The 18,991-nt window shown below is 42.9% G+C and overlaps 1 protein-coding gene across 3 annotated transcripts; it reads left to right on the top strand.

Annotated features, from left to right (window-relative positions):
- The first annotated feature begins 1,243 nt into the window (after positions 1-1,243).
- Positions 1,244-11,733, top strand: LOC122760961 (amphiphysin-like). 3 transcript variants are annotated; one of them, XM_044016163.1, is made up of 19 exons: positions 1,244-1,341; positions 3,360-3,440; positions 3,543-3,597; positions 3,678-3,772; positions 4,105-4,200; positions 4,293-4,400; positions 4,481-4,566; positions 4,993-5,068; positions 5,158-5,240; positions 5,344-5,482; positions 6,510-6,632; positions 6,706-6,789; positions 7,023-7,049; positions 7,145-7,168; positions 7,530-7,736; positions 9,757-9,798; positions 9,952-10,146; positions 10,281-10,325; positions 11,494-11,733. In XM_044016163.1, exons 1-19 carry the CDS (start codon positions 1,273-1,275, stop codon positions 11,716-11,718), a joined length of 1,860 nt encoding a protein of 619 aa, XP_043872098.1. In that variant the 5' UTR covers positions 1,244-1,272; the 3' UTR covers positions 11,719-11,733. The 3 variants fall into 3 exon arrangements, with proteins under 3 accessions (XP_043872098.1, XP_043872099.1, XP_043872100.1); XM_044016164.1 differs by having other exon boundaries at positions 6,519-6,632; XM_044016165.1 differs by lacking the exon at positions 10,281-10,325.
- Positions 11,734-18,991: the final 7,258 nt, after the last annotated feature.

Below are 18,991 nucleotides of genomic sequence, written 5' to 3' on the forward strand. Positions count from 1 at the left end.
AAAATGTCACAGTTTAGTGTGTCGTCCAAAATGTGACAAAAATGTCATAGTTAAGTATGTCGTCCAAATTGTGACAAAAATGTCATAGTCCAAAATGGACTACATATTATGTAGTATGTTGTCCAAAATGTGACAAAATGCCACTATTTAGTATGTCGTCCAACATATGACAAAAATGTCACAGTTTAGATTGTCATCCAACATTTGACAAAAATCTCATAGTTAAGTTTGTTGTCCAAAATGTGAAAAAAATTTCATAGTTAAGTAAGTCGTCCAAAATGTGACAAAAATGTCAGTTTAGTATGTCGTCCAAAATGTGACAAAAATGTCACAGTTTAGTATGTCATTCATAATGGCACATAAATGTCACAGTTTAGTATGTTGTCCAAAATTTGACAAATGTCATAGTTTAGTATGTCATCCAAAATGTGACAAAAATGCCACTATTTAGTATGTCGTCCAAAATGTGACAGAAACGTCACAGTTTAGATTATCGTCCAAAATTTGACAAAAATGTCACAGTTGAGTATGTTGTCCAAAATGTGACAAAAATGTCAGTTTAGTGTGTGGTCCAAAATGTGACAAAAATGGCACAGTTTAGTATGTCGTCCAAAATGTGACAAAAATGTCACAATTTAGTACGTCGTCCAAAATGTGACAAAAATGTCATAGTTTATTATGCCGTCCAAAAACTGACAAAAATGTCATAATTTCGTATGTCGTCCAAAATGTGACATAATTGTCATTATTTAGTATGTCATCCAAAATGGGACAAAAATGTTACAGTTTAGTGTGCTTCTCCCAAACCTCTGAGAAACAGAGAAAACAGCATGTTTTAAAGTTGTAATTTTTCAAGAACGGTTGATGATAGAGATAACATTTTTTGTTTGTGAGCGTCAGGAGGCTCTGTTAGAAATTATGAGGAACTGGTGTGAATTGACAGAGAAATTACAGTTTTAAAATTAGCCTTGTCTGTGTAGGTCAGAAATTGTGGGCAGGAGAAGAGTTTGTTTAGCGATTTGTAGAGATATATGATACGAGTGAGAACTCACTAGTATGCCATGCAGCAGCAGGCACTAATTAAATGTCATTCTCGTGGCGCCCCCTAAAGGAGGTCCTGGTCAAACGTGGCGAATGAAAAAAAAAACACAAGTTAAAACGAGCCAATCAGCTGACCCTGTAAGCCCCGCCCTTACACACACAAACACCCAGCCGCTATCGCTATCGCTCTGTTAATCCCCTCTCTCGCTCTGTCTCTCTCTGCAGTCAAACATGGCGGAGATCAAAACGGGAATTTTCGCTAAAAACGTCCAGAAACGTCTGAACCGCGCGCAGGAAAAGGTAAGAGACGAAGAGGAGAGTGAAGATAAAGAGGAGAGGAGGTGAGGAGAGGAAGAAAGGAGAGGAGGAGAGGAGGAAAGGAGGAAAGGAGATGAGGAAGGTTACACGGAGCGGAAAATCCGCAGGCCTCGTTTATCATCTGTGATATTTGTGTTACTTTGTGTTTACTGATCTGTTCGATGATGATGATAATGATGATGAAAAAATAGAAACCGGAAACGGACAGAGATTGTAGTGATAGACTGAAGCTTACGGCGGTTTAACGATGACGTCACACGTGAATCAGATTAATGATAATAATAATAATAATAATTCTAATAATAATGATATTATCACTGTTTAAATACTGTTGTTATTATTGTTGTGATTATGTAACTGTTTCTTGGTTGAAATGTGGCCGCTGTCCGTGGTGCTGAAATGAGAAGCTGTCCCATAATGCACCGGGAATATTCGTGAAGCTTTATTTAGAAAGTAGATTATTGTTTATATACTAAACTCGGGTTTTGTTACCATGGTGATTTATTATCCTGGTCCAGGCCAGAATAAACAACAGGATTTTTATGTTATTTACCTGCATTAAAATATGATAGCTATTATATTGATATATATTATATATATCATATTTATTCTGATATTTTTATGGTCTGTATTTATAAAGCACTTTTCTAGTCTTGATGGCAGTTTTGCCATTCACCCATTTACTCATCTTTCACCCATTCATCCATTCACTCATCTTTCATCCATTGACTCATCTTTTACCCATTCATCCATTCACTCATCTTTCATCCATTCACTCGTCTTTTAGCCATTCACTCATCTTTCATCCATTCACTCATCTTTCACCCATTCCTCATATTTCATCCATTCACTAATCTTTCACCCATTCATCCATTCACCCATCTTTCACCCATTCCTCTTCTTTTACTTGTTCATACCTTTACCCATTCACTCATCTTTCATCTATTGACTCATGCTTCCTTCATCCATTGACTCATATTTCATCCATTCACTAATCTTTCACCCATTCATCCATTCACCCATCTTACCCATTCACTCTTCTTTCACCGATTCTCACCTTTACCATTCACTCATCTTTCATCCTATTGACTCAATCTTTGCATTTCATCCATTGAGGCTGTACTTAAAATCCCGATCCACTCTTTCACCCATTCACTCATCTTTCACCCATTCACTCATCTTTTTCATCCATTGACTAGAGTCTTTTCACCCATTCATCCATTCACTCATCTTTCATCCATTGACTCATCTTTTACCCATTCATCCATTCACTCATCTTTCATCCATTCACTCGTCTTTTAGCAATTCACTCATCTTTCATCCATTCACTCCATCTTTCACCCATTCACTCATATTTCATCCATTCACTAGTCTTTCACCCATTCATCCATTCACACCCATCTTTCACCCCATTCACTCCATCTTTCACCCATTCACTCATCTTTACCATTCACTCATCTTTCAAATACATTGACTCATGTCTTTTTACCTATTCATCTGACTCATCTTTCATCCAATCACTTTCATCTTTTACCCATTCACTCATCTTACCCATTTCTTCATCTTTCACCCCATTTACTCATCTTTCATCCATTCCTCGTCTTTCACCATTCATCCATTCGCTCATCTTTCATCCATTAACTCATCTTTTGCCCATTCATCCATTTTATGATCTTTCATCCATTCACTTTCAGTCTTTTAGCCATTCATAATCTTCATCCATTCATAATCTTTTCACCCATTCACTCATCTTCATCCATTCACTAGTCTTTCACCCATTCATCCATTCACCCATCTTTCACCCATTCACTCATCTTTCACCCATTCACTCACCTTTACCATTCACTCATCTTTCATCCATACTGGTCATAAACCGCTACAACACACAAGAATCATTCATCTCACAATTATCCTGTGATTGGTCACTGGACTCATCAGTGATGTCATCAGTGATGTCATCAATGATGTCATCAGTAAACGTGTTAAACGTTTTTTTCCAGGTTCTGCAGAAACTGGGAAAAGCAGATGAGACCAAAGATGAGCAGTTTGAGCAGGTGGTCGTTAACTTCAGGAGACAGGAGGTGAGAGATGATGTCATCTCTTCACTGGCTCCGCCTTCACTAACAACAAAACCACAACAACATTAACCTGTGCGTGTGTGTGTGTGTGGGTGTGTGTTTTAGACTGAAGGGTCTCGCCTGCAGAGGGAGATGAAGTCCTACATGTCTGCTATCAAAGGTAAAGAGACATGAATCCTGTTGGGACAATGAGGACATTGATGGACGAGGATGTAAACATGTAGATTAATGTTTGTGTAGGAATGCAACAGGCGTCCATCAACCTGACCAAGTCCCTGCATGAAGTCTACGAACCAGACTGGCACGGAAAAGACGACGTCATGTCCATCGGGAAGGTTAGAAGTTTGTGAGACACTTGTGTGAGACAGAAGTTAATGAGACACACACCTGTGAGACAGAAGTTAGTGAGACACACACCTGTGAGACAGTTACTGAGACACGTGTAAGACAGAAGTTAGTGAGACACATGTGTAAGACAGAAGTTAGTGAGACACACGTGTGAGACAGAAGTTGGTGAGACACACACATGTGAGACAGTAGTTAATGAGACACACGTGTGAGACAGAAATTATTGTGAGACACACACCAGTGTCAGGTAAAGGTAAAAGGTCAACAGTTACCTAAAGGTTAGGTGATCCCTGCATCATGTGATGTGTGTCTCATGCAGGACTGTGATGCATTGTGGGAAGACTTCCATAACAAACTTGTGGACTCGACACTGCTGAACTTGGACGAGTACCTGCAGTTTTTCCCCGACCTAAAGGTAACAAACAAACAAAGTAACTAACTAATTAACATGTTTATGATTAAATGCCGTTGTTTGAAAGTGTGAAAAATCAAAGTTTGGTGTTTTAGACTCGAGTTTCAAAGAGAAGTCGTAAACTCATCGACTACGACAGCGCTCGCCATCACATGGAAACTCTTCAGGTGTCTGGGATGAAGAATGACAGGAAGATGATTAAGGTGTCTGTCCACTTCTCTTTGAAACATGGAGGCTTCACAGGTTAAAGGTTATAGGAAGTTTAACACACTTTGTTTTTTAGGCAGAAGAAGAACTGAAAAAGGCTCAGAAAGTGTTTGATGAGCTGAACGTGGGTCTGCAGGACGAGCTGCCAACACTCTGGGACAGGTGAGTCCATGTCAGTCCATGTCAGTCCATGTCAGTCCATGTCAGTCCATGTGAGTCCATGTGAGTCCAAGTGAACTGTGTCGGTCCGGCTGAACTATGTGGGTCCAGGTGAGTCCAGGTTTCAGGTGAGGTCCATGTGCAAAGACAGACAAAGAACTCTATGGACACTCACTGAGAAGACACTTTGTTTCAAACCAAATAAAGCCCATACTTTAAATGTTTAGTATTAGTAATATTATGAGAATATACTGTGAGTAATAATAATCTTAATTCTCCACATAAATAGAAAAATTGCCTTTGGCTTTAAAACATTTTTAAAAAACAGTATTTTATATAAAAGACTGTAAATGTTTTGTATAATGATGCTTTTCCCCTGTGAGGTTATTTATGTGTGTGTATAATATGAATTTGTTTGTGTGTCTGCAGTCGTGTTGGATTCTACATCGGCACCTTTAAAAGTGTCACGAGTCTGGAGGCAAAGTTTCACAGAGAGATTTCTCTGGTAAGTTTTTCAAAGTGTCCACTTCATCTGTGACCAATCATGTTCAAACATGTGGTGACATCACGTTTTGTGGGCGTGTCCCTGTGCAGGTGTGCAGGCAGCTGTACGAGGTCATGACTAAACTGGCAGAGCAGCACTCGGACAAAATGTTCACCATCCAAGGAGCACCGAGGTCAGTCCGGGTGACCTTTGACCTTCAGTCACACAAACTTTATACCATGTGAAACAATTCATCCAGTCATCAGTGAACATGTTGTTTCTTTCGCATTGGTCAGTGATTCAGGGCCGTTAAGACTTGAAAGAACTCCATCGCCACCAGAAGACGAGTCTCCACTGGAGAGTCCTGATGTGTCCTCCAATCACATGCTGCGTCCTGTCTCACCTGGACCACCAAGACCCAAGTCTCCCACACAGGTAGACCCTAAGACCCTAACCCTAACTAACCCACATCTTACCCTAACTAACCCACACGTGACCCTAACTAACCCACATCTTACCCTAACTAACCCACAACTGACCCTAACTACCGCACATTTGACCCTAACTAACCTGACTGACCCCCAACTAACCACAAATGACCACCTTCTAACCCCACACCCAGACCCTAATAACCCATGTATCTGATCCAAAGTAACCCTTATGACCTAACTTACTGGTGTGTACCTGACTCCTAGCCCATGTCCAGACCTAACTAACCCCACATATGACCCTAACCAAGCATAGCTTGACCTAACTAACCCACACCTGACCCCAACTAACCCACAACTGACCCTAACTAACCCACACCTGACCCTAACTAACCCACATCTAACTTTTGACCCTAAGTGTCCCACATGCTACTGTAGTTCATGTTAATGATGTGATTAATAATAACTAATAAGTGTTTTTTGTTTTTCAAACTTTCTGACTTTTGTCTTTGGTGAGTGAACACGTTACTTTACTGTGAGTGAGTGAGAGGGTGAGTGAGTGAGTGAGTGAGAGAGAGAGGGTGAGTGAGTGAATGAGTGTGAGGTAAGGTATTGTGAGTGACTGAGTGAATGAGTGTGAATGAGTCAGTGACTGGTGAGGAGTGTGTGAGTGAGTGAGTGAGTGAGTGAGTGAGTGAGTGAATGAATGTGAGTGAGTGAGTGAGTGAGTGTGTGTGTGTGTGTGTGTGAGAGAGAGAGTGTGTGTGTGTGTGATGTAGTGAAAAAAGAAAAGAGTAGAAAACAATCTCGGTACTGATGCTTCAGGTCATGTGATCTGACGCATAAAAATACATCTAAATGTATTTTACAATAAAATACCAAACTAATAAATGTTTGAAAATAAGTGTATTTTGTATTTTACTGTGTGTTTACTTGTATACTCATGTGACTCCACCCCCTTTATGACCCCACCCTCTTGTGACTCCACCCTCTTGTACTCTTGTGACTCCACCCTCTTGTCGTCATGTCAACAGTTTAAAAAGGGACCACCGGTGCCGCCTCCTCCTCCAAAGGCCACCCCCACCAAGGAAGTAGCCGAGGAGCAGATCATCGATCTGTTTGGAGGAGAGTTTTTCGCAGCACCTTCAGCATCTCAGGTGAGTCACAGTCACCTGAGTTTATGAAGTAAACAAACAAACAAACAAATTGATTTCTGTGTTTTGTTGACAGCCCAACGAAAGACCTGGAGAATCTCTTCTGGACTTGGACTTCGATGCTTTTCAGTCGGATGAAAGTGTTTCTCCAATACCTCAGGTTCTCGTCATTAACTCACTCATTGACCTGCAGCACATTAAAGTGTTCACTTAAATAAAATGAAAACATGAAAACTGACACCCTCACAATGAACCCCTAACCATGAATCAAAGAAGAAGGTTAATGTCACATCTCTAAAGTGAGAGAAATCCTTTCTTAAAGTATTGAACAAACAAACACTCACTTCCTGTTGTGAAGTGAGATTAATAACAGTGTTTGTGTCATTGTTTCAGACTGACGTTCCCTGGGATATGTGGACGGTGAGTCACTCACACACATTCAATCTAAATAATTCCGCATTATCTGCAGATGAACCCATTCATTCATTCATTCATTCATGTGTTTGTTTTTCCAGGCAAACTCTCAAACAGCTCAGCCTGTAAGTATTTACTGAAATAACTGATGTTTATGTTTTATTTCCACATGGTCACTTTGACATAGTTTATGTAGCGCTGACCACTGACTACTGACTTCTGACTTCTGACCACTGACTACTGACCGCTGACTACTAACCACTAACTACAGACCACTGACCACTGACCATTTACCGCTGACTAGTGACTACTGTCCACTGACTAGTGACTAGTGACTACTGACCACTGACCGCTGATTACTGACCACTGACCACTGACCACTGACTACTGACCACTGACCACTAACCACTAACCACTGACCTGCTGTTACTGGGTCCATGCTCTGCCCTCATGGCCTGAATCTGTTTTCTTGTTTGTCTTTAAAAGTCTGCCGACGCTGGTTTTGTTGCTGACTGGTCTGCAGACTTTGGTTCAATGTCAACAAATGGAGACACTTGGACAGCTGAAGCTCCTGTTTTGCCCGCTGAAGGACCAGTGGACACACAGGGCGGGGCACAGGCAGACTGGTTTCGGCCGGGTGGAGACATCGCTTTATCTCCTCAGGACAGTGAAGTGACCACAGCAGAAAACCAGGTCAGCACTCACTCCAACCTTCATCCTCCTGCAGCTGGGACAGGGACAGGGACAGGGACAGGACTGGACGAGTGCAGGACGTCCACACCAGGATTCATATTCACTAATGAATTTGGTGAACAGACGGTGCAAAGTTCAGAGGACACAAGAGAGAAGTGGTTCAGGTCTCCAGATGGTTCTGGGTCTGAATATGAGACTGCTGAGGAGTGGGGAGACCAGGAGGGAGGTGGTGGTCAGGGGGGAGGCTGTGTGAGCGCTGATGATGAACTGTCATGTGACAGGTGGGTGGGAGGAGTTCAACACGTTATACAGGAGACGACAAACAGAAATGATTTAACTGAACAACAGATACAGACAGGAGGTGCGTTTGATTCACATCCTTTTGCTGAAACACAGGGAGTGGGTGCGTTTGATTCACATCCTTTTGCTGAAACACAGGGAGAGGGTGCGTTTGATTCAGATCCTTTGCTGAAACACAGGGAGAGGGTGCGTTTGATTCACATCCTTTGCTGAAACACAGGGAGAGGGTGCGTTTGATTTAGATCCTTTGCTGAAACACAGGAGAGGGTGCCAGAAACACAGGGAGAGGTGCCTTTGATTCAGATCCTTTGCTGAAAGCGCAGGGAGAGTGCGTGTGATTCACATCCTTTTCTGAAACACAGGGAGGTGCGTTTGATTCAGATCCTTTTGCTGAAACAGGGAGAGGGTGTGTTTGATTCACATTCTTTTGCTGAAACACAGGGAGGGTGTGTTTGATTCAGATCCTGCCTTTGCTGAAACACAGGAGAGTGCGTTTGATTGATCTTTTGCTGAAACACAGGAGAGGGTGCGTTTGATTGATCCTTGCTGACAGGAGAGGTTTGATTCATCCTTTTGGGACGTTTGATTCACTGCGTTTGATTCAGATCCTTTTGCTGAAACAGGGAGAGGTGTGTGATTCACATCCTTTTTCTGAAACACAGGGAGAGGCGTTTGATTCATCCTTGCTGAAACACAGGGGAGGTGCGTTTGATTTAGATCCTTTTGCTGAAACGCAGGGAGAGGGTGTGTTTGATTCACATTCTTTTGCTGAAACGCAGGGAGAGGGTGTGTGTGATTCACATCCTTTTTCTGAAACACAGGGAGAGGGTGCGTTTGATTCAGATCCTTTTGCTGAAACACAGGGAGAGGGTGCGTTTGATTCAGATCCTTTTGCTGAAACACAGGGAGAGGGTGCATTTGATGTCAGTCCCTTTAATAAAACACTGTCTGGAACCAAAGGCAATGGATTTGAATGTGATCCATTTGGTGAGAAGTCTTGGGCAGGTGGCGTCATGGTTACAGGACACAGGAGAGGGTGGGATTCAAATTCTTCTGCTCGCAGCTTCCACACCCCCTCTTCAGGGATCGGTGGCCCCGCCCCCTTGTCCACATGTGGAGCACCAGAAGGAAATAAAGACGTAAACGTGATCAGAATTCACAAAGAACCAGAAAACTCAGACATGTCTGAAGACGAAGCTGCAAACCGGAGATTTGAAAAATTGTACCAAGAGCTAGAGCGAGAGAAAGACGAGGTACATGACGTGTTCTTCAGTGTAGTAGATTAGCACATATTAGATAGTAGTTAAACACCCCTGCTCCTCCCCCACCAACAGAACATAGTTGTCCTGAAAACCTGGACCTGACGTCCTCCTGCTGCGTCTTTTGTCTTTAATACAAAGTCCTGTCTCACTGTAACACTGTTTCCATCTGTTGTCACTGGACTGAACTGTGGTGTTGCACACAGGAAGTGACTTGTTTTATGTCGAGACAGACACTGAGTGACAGACAAGGTTCTTGTGAAGGACAAACATGCTGCAGCTGATTTCACTGCAAACAATCAGATAGAAACATTGACAGGATTTTGACAAAGTTTCTGTTGTTTTTAATCAGGTTTCAATGTTTCAGTGAGATGATTGGACAGTTCTATGACAACAGTGTCTTAAGTCCCATCGTCCTCACATGTTCTTAAATATCTCTCGTCTATCTTCTTTCTCTGAAGGAATCACCTGCTCCAGAATTGCATGCTGCCTTTGATGAGAAGGTAAGACATAAACATACATCCCATCATATATCATATAGAGTTGTATAGAATCTGCGTGTTACTTGAAACTGAAACGTGTGTGTGATAAATGATAGCGATAAAAACACAGATGGAAGAAGCTTCATGTGAAATATCAACAACATGATCTGACAGAATGAAGATGCTGAATCAACTGAGGCTGCAGAAGAAACATCTGCTGCCACGACACAGGAGTTAGACGAACCTCCAACGGTAACTGCTGGAGAACAACATGCAACGCCCCCTGCTGGTGAGGCGGAGGAACCTGCTCTTCCTTGTGCCAAGAACGTACCAGAACATGTTCAGAGTCCAAGGGATGAAAAACCTGCTGTGAGTTGACTTTTATGAACACAGTTACGTTACTTTCTGTTGTAATAAATATTTAAATATCATTCATGTCTTTTTTTGTTTTCTAATGTGGACAAATAAGAACCACTGTGATTTTATTGTTGTTGTTTTTAAAGTCCATAGATGAATCTCCAGCTTCTGAAACAGTAGATTCTGTGCAGGTTAGTTTGTTTTGCGTGAATTGATAACAAGTTCAGATACAAATGAATGTTATGATGTGTATCATAGATGCAGATGTTTCACAGCAGAACGTTCATGTTTGCTGCAGATGTTTCACAGTGGAACGTTCACGTTTACTGCAGATGTTTCACAGCGGAACATTCACGGTTACTGCAGATGATTAACAGCGAAATGTTCACGTTTACTGCAGATGTTTCACAGCGGAATGTTCACGTTTACTGCAGATGTCACAGCGAATATCACGCTTTTACCGCAGATGTTTCACAGCGAATGTTCACGCTATCGGTGTAGTTTCACAGCGACGTTCACGTTTACTGCGGTGTTTCAGCGAAATGCTCCTGCTTAATTGCAGTTTCAGCGAATATCTACTTGCCACTGCAGATGTCACGGTGCCGGAATGTCTACGCCACTGCAGGATGCCTTCATTATGCGGAATGTTCATCGCTTACCGTGCTAAGATGTAGTCGCTAGTAACGCCCAACGCTTAACGCGCGTACCAGCGGAATGTTCACGTTTACTGCAGATGTTTCACAGCGGAACATTCACGGTTACTGCAGATGATTAACAGCTGCAAGGCGAGAGTGCTAACCACAATACCACCGTGTGGCCCGGTAGTTGGAGTGTTAATGATAAATTTATAACATTTTTTAGAAGTGGTGTTTTAAAACTGTTAATCATAAATAGTGCCATGTTCCCCGTGTAGCTGACGCCTATGCTTATGTGGAAGCTTGTTTTTGTGCCATATAGTGGCTTGTGAAAATTGCAGTTGCTGAGTGACTTAACGGAAGATGTGGTGGTAATGATGCAGTAGCCTATAGATGCGCAGTGGTGTGCGTGTGCGTTATGGCGTGTTTTTTTTACTGAAGGCCCTGACTGAAACCCCACAGTCCGCTACTGTGTTCGCGTATACTGCAGATCTTTCACAGCTGAATGGTCACGTTTACTGCAGATGTTTCACAGCGGAACGTTCACGTTTATTGCAGATGTTTCACAGCGGAATGTTCACGTTTACTGCAGATGATTCACAACAGAACGTTCACGTTTACTGCAGATGATTCACAGCAGAACGTTCATGTTTACTGCAGATGATTCACAGCAGAATGTTCACGTTTACTGAGTAAATGAACATTGTTTACATGTTTTGTGTAGGAGAACATGTCCATCCCCTCTGTGGTGATTGAACCTGCATCCAGTAATGAAGGTGATGATGATCGTGACGCTGACATCATCTCTCCCACCGTCACCAGTGATCACCATGACAACGTCCAACACATGAGTCCATCAGACTTTCTCTACAAGGTAACATTTAAGGTTGTGGGCTTGAATCCCAGCTCAGCTCTTCTGCATACCGATGTTTCCTTGGGCAAATATTAACCCCACATTGGTCCTGACGGGAGCTCTGACCTTGTCTCACTCTTGAAACTTGATGGATGGTGTACATAAAAAACTTCAGTGTAACAGTGTTGTTGACAGCCGTGTAACAGTGTTGTTGTTGTTGACAGCAGTGTAACAGTGTTGTTGTTGACATTAGTGTAACAGTGTTGTTGACATCAGTGTAACAGTGTTGTTGTTGACTCAGTGTAACAGTGCTGAAGGGTACTGTACAAAGTGTAGTTACATCAGTAACAGTGCTGTTGTCAACAAGCGTAACGGTGTTGTTGACAACAGTATTATTGCTGACAACACTGCAACAGTGCTGTTGCTGACATCAGTGTAACAGTGTTGTTGTTGATACCGCGTAACAGTGTAGTTGACATCAGTGTACGGCGTGTTTTGACATCACGCAACAGTACGTTTGACAACAGTGTTAAGCAGCAGAGCGATATCAGTGTAACAGTGTTGGCGCTGGATACCAGTGTATCATCGCTGCATACACAACGCTGAATGTTTGTGTCTTTCTGCGTTCCTTCAAAACAGTCAACAAAAGCACATGTGTTCATTTAAAACATTGTGCTGACAGGTCAAAGGTCAGGTCACATCATTCAAAAAGCCAGCACAGTACTCCCCCTTAAAGGTTTGTTTATTAGTGAATGAATGAAAAGTAATAACAATACATTCATCTGCATGACAAGGATATTTCGCAGTATTTTCACAGGTGACGCCTGAGTCGATGAATCAGATCCTGATCCCGGTCTCGCTGGAGATACGAGGAAAGAAATAACACGATAAGACTCCAGCTGCAGCTGCTATGAAACGCCCCAGAGTCGGACTTTATTTACAGTTTGGGGCTGAAAGAGCAGAATTCATTTGTTGTGACTGCTGTGCAGAGTCTTTGTGAGACTCACACTCACGCCCGCGCTGAGGTAATCAGCCACAACTGTGACTAATCAGCCACAACTGAAAACACCTGTGTGGCTGCACACTGCATCCACCGAGTGAGTCTAACATCGCACCAGCATCTTAGCATTTAAGATCTTATTCAGGAAACTGAACGTAAAACTAAATGAGAGAGTCAATTCTCAACTGTCAACACCCAAGTTTGCCACAAGGTGGCGCAACACTCACATCGAAGTGTCGGGGAAGTGACGAATGACCACGTTTGATCTCAAAAACAAGCATTTTCGCCCTAAACTTGTATCCTGTACTCCAGCAATCTGCTCTGTGTGTGATTGAGTTGTGTTCACTTTCACAGTCTGTGTGTGTGTGTGTGTGTGTGTGGCAGGCTCAAACTGATTCCCATGAGGGCCACAGTAACTCAGTATGAGAAAGCGGATTAATGAACAAAAAGCGTCCTTGTCCGTCCGTCTCCGCCACGTAACAGGTCGGCCCAGTGAAACCTTTGATACTTTCCCACTGTTCCCATCTGTCTCCCATCGCTGCCTCTACCCCTGTGTCGTCTGTCCATTTCTGTCAATTACTGTTGTTGCTTTCATGTTTCACTGCGACTATCATGTGTAGTGTGGATATGTGTGTGTGTGTGTGTGTTCTTGTGTCTGTAGCTGTGTGAGGACCGACAATTGCAGCGTGGGGGAGTGAGGACATTTTGGTCTTCCCAGACAAGCCAGTGACACATCGTAACATCTGCGTTAATATCGACTCCCTATTTCTGGCTCCTTCCAAGATAGCAAGAAACTTGGGCGTCATGATTGATGACCTGTTGACCTTTGCAGATCATGATGCCTCTGTCGCCTGTTCAATATATAAGTAAAATCAGGCTACCCAGCTAGTACAGGCTTTGGTCATCTCCTGCCCTGCTAACAGGCCTCCCAACCTGTGCTTTGAAACCACTATAGATGGTCCAGAATGGGCACATGTCAGGCCTCTGTCTGAGCCCACGCCCCCACATCAAATTCAAATCACTGATGCTAGCCTACTAAGTGCTTCATGGGTCTGCTCCTACAGACTTAAATGTCTCCCTAAAGGCTCCTGTTGCGACGTTCCACGCTGGTGGAATGACCTACCGAGCGCTACCAGAACAGGGTAGCACTGTCTATCTTCAAGAAGCTCTTGAAGACCCAGCTCTTCCAGGAGCATCTTCTGTCCTCGCACTTACTTCTCTCCTTCTGCACTTGGATCCACTTCTGCACTCTCATCCTATATCAGTCCACTGGTCCTATCTAGTGGATTTCTTTCTATGTAGCTTATTCTTCTGCTAAATGCTTAAATGTAAATGTTAAATGTGAGGACATTTTGGTTGGTCCTCACATCTTTAAAAAGGCTTTTTGAGGGTTAAGACCTGGTTTTAGGATTAGGCTAGGGAATGCATTCTGTCTTTGAAGGTCCTCACTTTGTATGCTTTGCAAACATGTGTGTGTGTGTTTTCGTCTGTATTTTCAGCTGTGTGAGGACCAAATGTTCTATTAAACATATGGAGTGAGGACATTTTGGGAATGTGAGGACAGTGTAGCTGCTCCTCAAATCTTTAAAGGGCTTTTTGCGGGTTAAAACCTGGATTTAGGTTAGGGGTGTTCCAGGTTCCATTACCCATGTTGTGGGGACCCAAGTCTATTTACACAGGTTAGGGTTAATATTTCTTTGACATCTATGCCAGGTTATAGTAAAACATTTATGCCACATACGGTCATTATAATCCAGAAAGAACTCCGTTGCATTTCTCTGCATTTAATAATGTGGAATACAGTGCAATGCACGATTTGTTGTTTCAGCAATTCTATAATGACCATGAAAAATGATTTCTCAATCTCTTTACTAGAATACAACAACCATGCAGTTTTTTCTCCCCCAAGAAATAACTGCTTCTACAAGCTAAAATGTCAAGTATTTAGTGTGACCTCCCCTTACACTTGAACAGAAACAGAATTCTGTCTCTTTTAGACCTAAATGAAGTGGAAACCCTGTTAATGTCATTAGTAACACTTGTGTTTGTCCTTCTAAATGCTGTGATTATTATGTTCTATCTATAAAGGTCTTTTACTCCAGGTTTATTCAAGATTTATTTAATATACCAGACCAACTGTGAATCATCACATCATTCAATCACCAAGGACAACAACACGGCTTGTGATGGTCTCAGACTTTCATATGTGTCAATATAGATGCCTTGCATTAACCAAATGTAATCAAATCTATATTTAATGAGTGTCCTTCTCCTCCTTTTTGACTCTGTCACTCTCTTTCCCTCCATTCATCTCTCCATCTCTCCCAGCTATCTCCCTCCTCAGGCCTCAGCAGTCCTCCATGTCCACGGCTGCCCAGATCCCAGGACATCAAAGGCTTCGTTGGACAGTTCAGGAAGGGTGATGGAAGAGGCACCAGGTTTTTTTATTTTTGGGGTTTAAGCTACAAAGGGTGACATGACAAGCTTCCACAAGTTCCCATGAGAGAGAGAGAGAGAGAGAGAGAGCTGGGCCCTTTTTGGGTGGATGTCCTCTGCAGCAGGATGGTTCTTCTCATCGTCCAGCTAGGACTGTCATCGGCTGGTGTTTGTGGTGGTTTGACACAAGCCCAGATACTCCGTTTCAAAGACAAGGCCCACCTTCAGCTTGAAAGAGGAGCTTAATCACCACGGTAACTTGTCTGTGGGTCCCCCTCGACCCCACTCACTCCCTCACACACATACACTGTCCACAGGAAGAGGCCCTTTGAATCACAGAGAATAATGGCATAACAGCATGGATTGGATTTAAATGTACCTCACTGCTTTATTACCATTGAACATCAAAGTTCAGAGGTGGCTCCTCCTTGGCGCTTTCTTCTCCGTACTTCCTTAAAGGAAGAGTTCACGTATTGTAGAAAGTGTAATTTCACTTTCGGCTCCGTTGAAAGTGAGAAAAATACAGCCTTCAAGTTGACTGATCGAGACGCTGTGTGTCTTTTCTTTAACGTGTGAGGAGAGAAAAGAAATGTAAAAACAATAATTTGTGGTTTCAGCTGTTGTGCGCTGGGAGTTAAATTACAAAAGGACTACTTATCATAGAAGAAATAGACAGTATAGATGTTGCTGACAGCTACTGTAAGTCATCCAGAGGAAAAAGAGCGCTTTTTACTGTAAGGTTTTTGTAGTTAATTAAAAAAAAAAAAAACTAAACTCAGATAAAACACACATGCAGAAGACGGTGGAGACCAAGACGGAGCGAGTAGAGATCTGTTGCTGTCCTCTGCCTTACAGTAAAGCAGTGGTTATCCAACGTTTATACCATCTTTTTTAAGTAACGCCAACATTATAACACTGTGGTGTAAATAGGCACAGCCACAGTTTGAGAACCATGGCAGTAGAGAATACAAAAATAAAGCGGCCGTGTAATTAAAGCAGTGATCTCTCAATTTAAAGGGCTGTAGCAATAAATCTCGCAGAAACTTTGCCAGCATCACACAACACTTTATCCCATCGCCACAAAGTGACTCATGTGTTTAGGCTATTTCTCTATGCCCCCGTCACCAAACAGGTTCATTAGGTGACACATAGGAATTTGACGATAGCTTTAAACATATGGTTCCGACAGCTCACATTGGCCTAAAGCACTGAATACCCTGGTAAATAAAAGTAAAACTAGCTGATTTGTCCAATGTTACCACTCAATTATGACAAATTTGAGTTAAAATAGGTTGTTCTTTTTATACTATTACAATTACTGATATGTTGCCTGTAAATGTGTTTTTGCGGATAACAAAGTGGTTCATTCCAGCTGCAGTGTCGTATCCATCTGGATGATGACACATTCGCAAACGCTTATTAACAATATATACGGTTCACGGGCATTTCACACCCAGTCGCGCTGTGATTTATGAGGTGTGATAAGGCCCAACTAGTTATTCTCACTTGGCTCATCACACCTGTGTAGTGTATCCCTTGGATGACTATCTCAGTATAGTACATCCAAACCTTTCCACCCGTCACTTCAGGGCTTTGTTAAACTATGCGGTCCACCCAAGGCCAATCCACATGGTTCACGCCTTTACATTTATAGCACCCATAGAATCTTTGCGTCAGTGTGAAACCTCACACGTAGACTAATAGATAAGTCGCTGTATTCCCTGCAGGCAAACAGCACTTTAATGAATCTTCCATGTGTGTACTCCTTCATTTTTGTAACGAGTGTGTGTACTGTATGCGTTAGGCTCAAAAGGGTGAGAGTCTACTATCCTCCATCCTCGGCTAATTACAGGCCACTGATCTCGTCAGCTGTCACCGCCACACTCTTTTTACATGTCAATGACAGCCAAATGGGACCTCATATCCTTCCTCCGGCTCGCACAATGGTCCCATTGAGGACGTACGAGCACAGAAAAAAGAGACGGAGCGAGAAAGGATGCCACTCCTCGTCCCAGCTGGCGTTTGCACAGTGGCAGAGGGCACTCCTCCTCAGCCTTCACCTCTGAGTGCGCGGTCATCTTCTCCGTCGCCTCCGCCTTAATCTTCCCCACTCTCATGGGGACTCTCCTATTGTACTCGCCAACGACACTCTAACCCAGGGAGAGGAGATCAGCAGTGGTTGTTGCTTTGGTTTGTCTTTTTATTTGAGGGGGGGGGACTTGGCAAGATGCCTGGCCGTGGCAATGCTTACAAACACGAGGGGGTTTGTTTGACTCCCCCATCCTCTCACCTCAGGGAGTGAGTGTGGAAAAAACTTTGCATGAGACAGCCATAAGATGTAAGACACGGAGATCAGTCCACGTCAGCAGATCACTCACCATAATTCAATGAAATTAAGTCAATCTGTATCATAAAGGCTTGGCAGGATTCCCAGCCTGATTTGTTCCTTTAAACGGGTTTAAATCATTTTTCGATTAAATATAAATTACCCTAAGACCTAACATGAGTCTACACAACAGTGTCAGAAGAGCAGCTGCAATTTATTACGACAATACATGTCTGACAAGACAAAGGGCTGACAGTGTCAAAGCTGGATCGCGCCCTCCTCTGGTTTCCCTGCTCTTCATTAGTGCGTCTAAATCTCCTCAGCTTGATCGCACATGGACTCAAAGTAGCTGACACGACTACATGAAATCTTTAACCGTGTGTATCGCACGTATGAGTGTCTCTCAAGTCCACGCTTACACACCCACACAGGGATAAGTTTTGAGGAGGCTGCTGAGCTCCCAGTGCAGCTGCATATAACATCCATGTGGCATTCCGACATGTCAGCGTCCCGTGGCCCTTTTCCTGCTTCTCGGCAGAGGTGTTTCAAGGCACTTTGGGGACTCCAAGCAGAAAGGATGTGTGTGTGTGTGTCTGAACCAGAAACTCCTCCCAAGACAAACTGACAAACTACCTTGTTATCATTAAATTAAATTGACAACCAACCAATTTTTCTGCTGCTATCAATTAAACACAAACAAATTAATTTAATCAGCGTAATACCTAGAATCTCACTCAATACTGTGTACTGCATTTTGTAACGAGGGAGACCGGAATCACTCTCGTCTGCACTGGGATCACGGTGAAAATGTGTTGTTTTACAATGTGAATCCAATTTCCAGACTGTGGCCGTTCAAAACCACAGTTTCTCAGTCCTGGTCTTGGGGACCCACTGACTTTAAAATCTGACTCGATTTTAAAAACGTGGGACACCACAGACGTGATGAACTCTGTAACCGATTTACAAAGCACAGACTAGATCCAGTCAAGACGCAGGACCACACATTTAATCAAACGATTTCAAAGAGGCTGATTTAAAATAAATTGAATTTAAAATATAAACGGACGTGGAGGCGGACTGCCGGCGTCAACTTGGCTTGTACAAGTTATTGCAGGGCTCTGCTCACGCCCCAATCGCTGTTTGGTTGGAAATACATATGAATTGAAATCGTGAAGACTACGATTCATCTAATGGCGTCTGTTAATCCCTCACACTACAGGATAATTTGGCCATATAATCTGTTCAAATCGGCCTCATTCAAAATAGTCAGCTCATCAGCAAGCTCTGCAAATCCTGGTAAGGCCCTTGATTCAGGTGTGTTGGAGCAGGGAAACATCTAAAACCATGCAGGAACAGTGAGTCCACAGCACCAGGATTGAGAATCAAGACTTAAAACGTCCGATTTGTTTTCTTCCGTGTGGTTACTCGTGTTTCAGACCCACACCATCGCCTGGTGTTTCCATAAAACAGGTACAAACACCAAAGGAGCCATAAGTATTGCAGCAAGCAGCAGAGTTGTCTGCTTTTATGGCTGCTCTGGTCTTAACCACAATTGCAGCAGACAATCCAAAGGGAGGCATTACGCGTGAGTGATAAAGCAGACTAAC

This window comes from Solea senegalensis, unplaced genomic scaffold (assembly GCF_019176455.1).
Source record: "Solea senegalensis isolate Sse05_10M unplaced genomic scaffold, IFAPA_SoseM_1 scf7180000014228, whole genome shotgun sequence".
Lineage (NCBI taxonomy): Eukaryota > Metazoa > Chordata > Actinopteri > Pleuronectiformes > Soleidae > Solea > Solea senegalensis.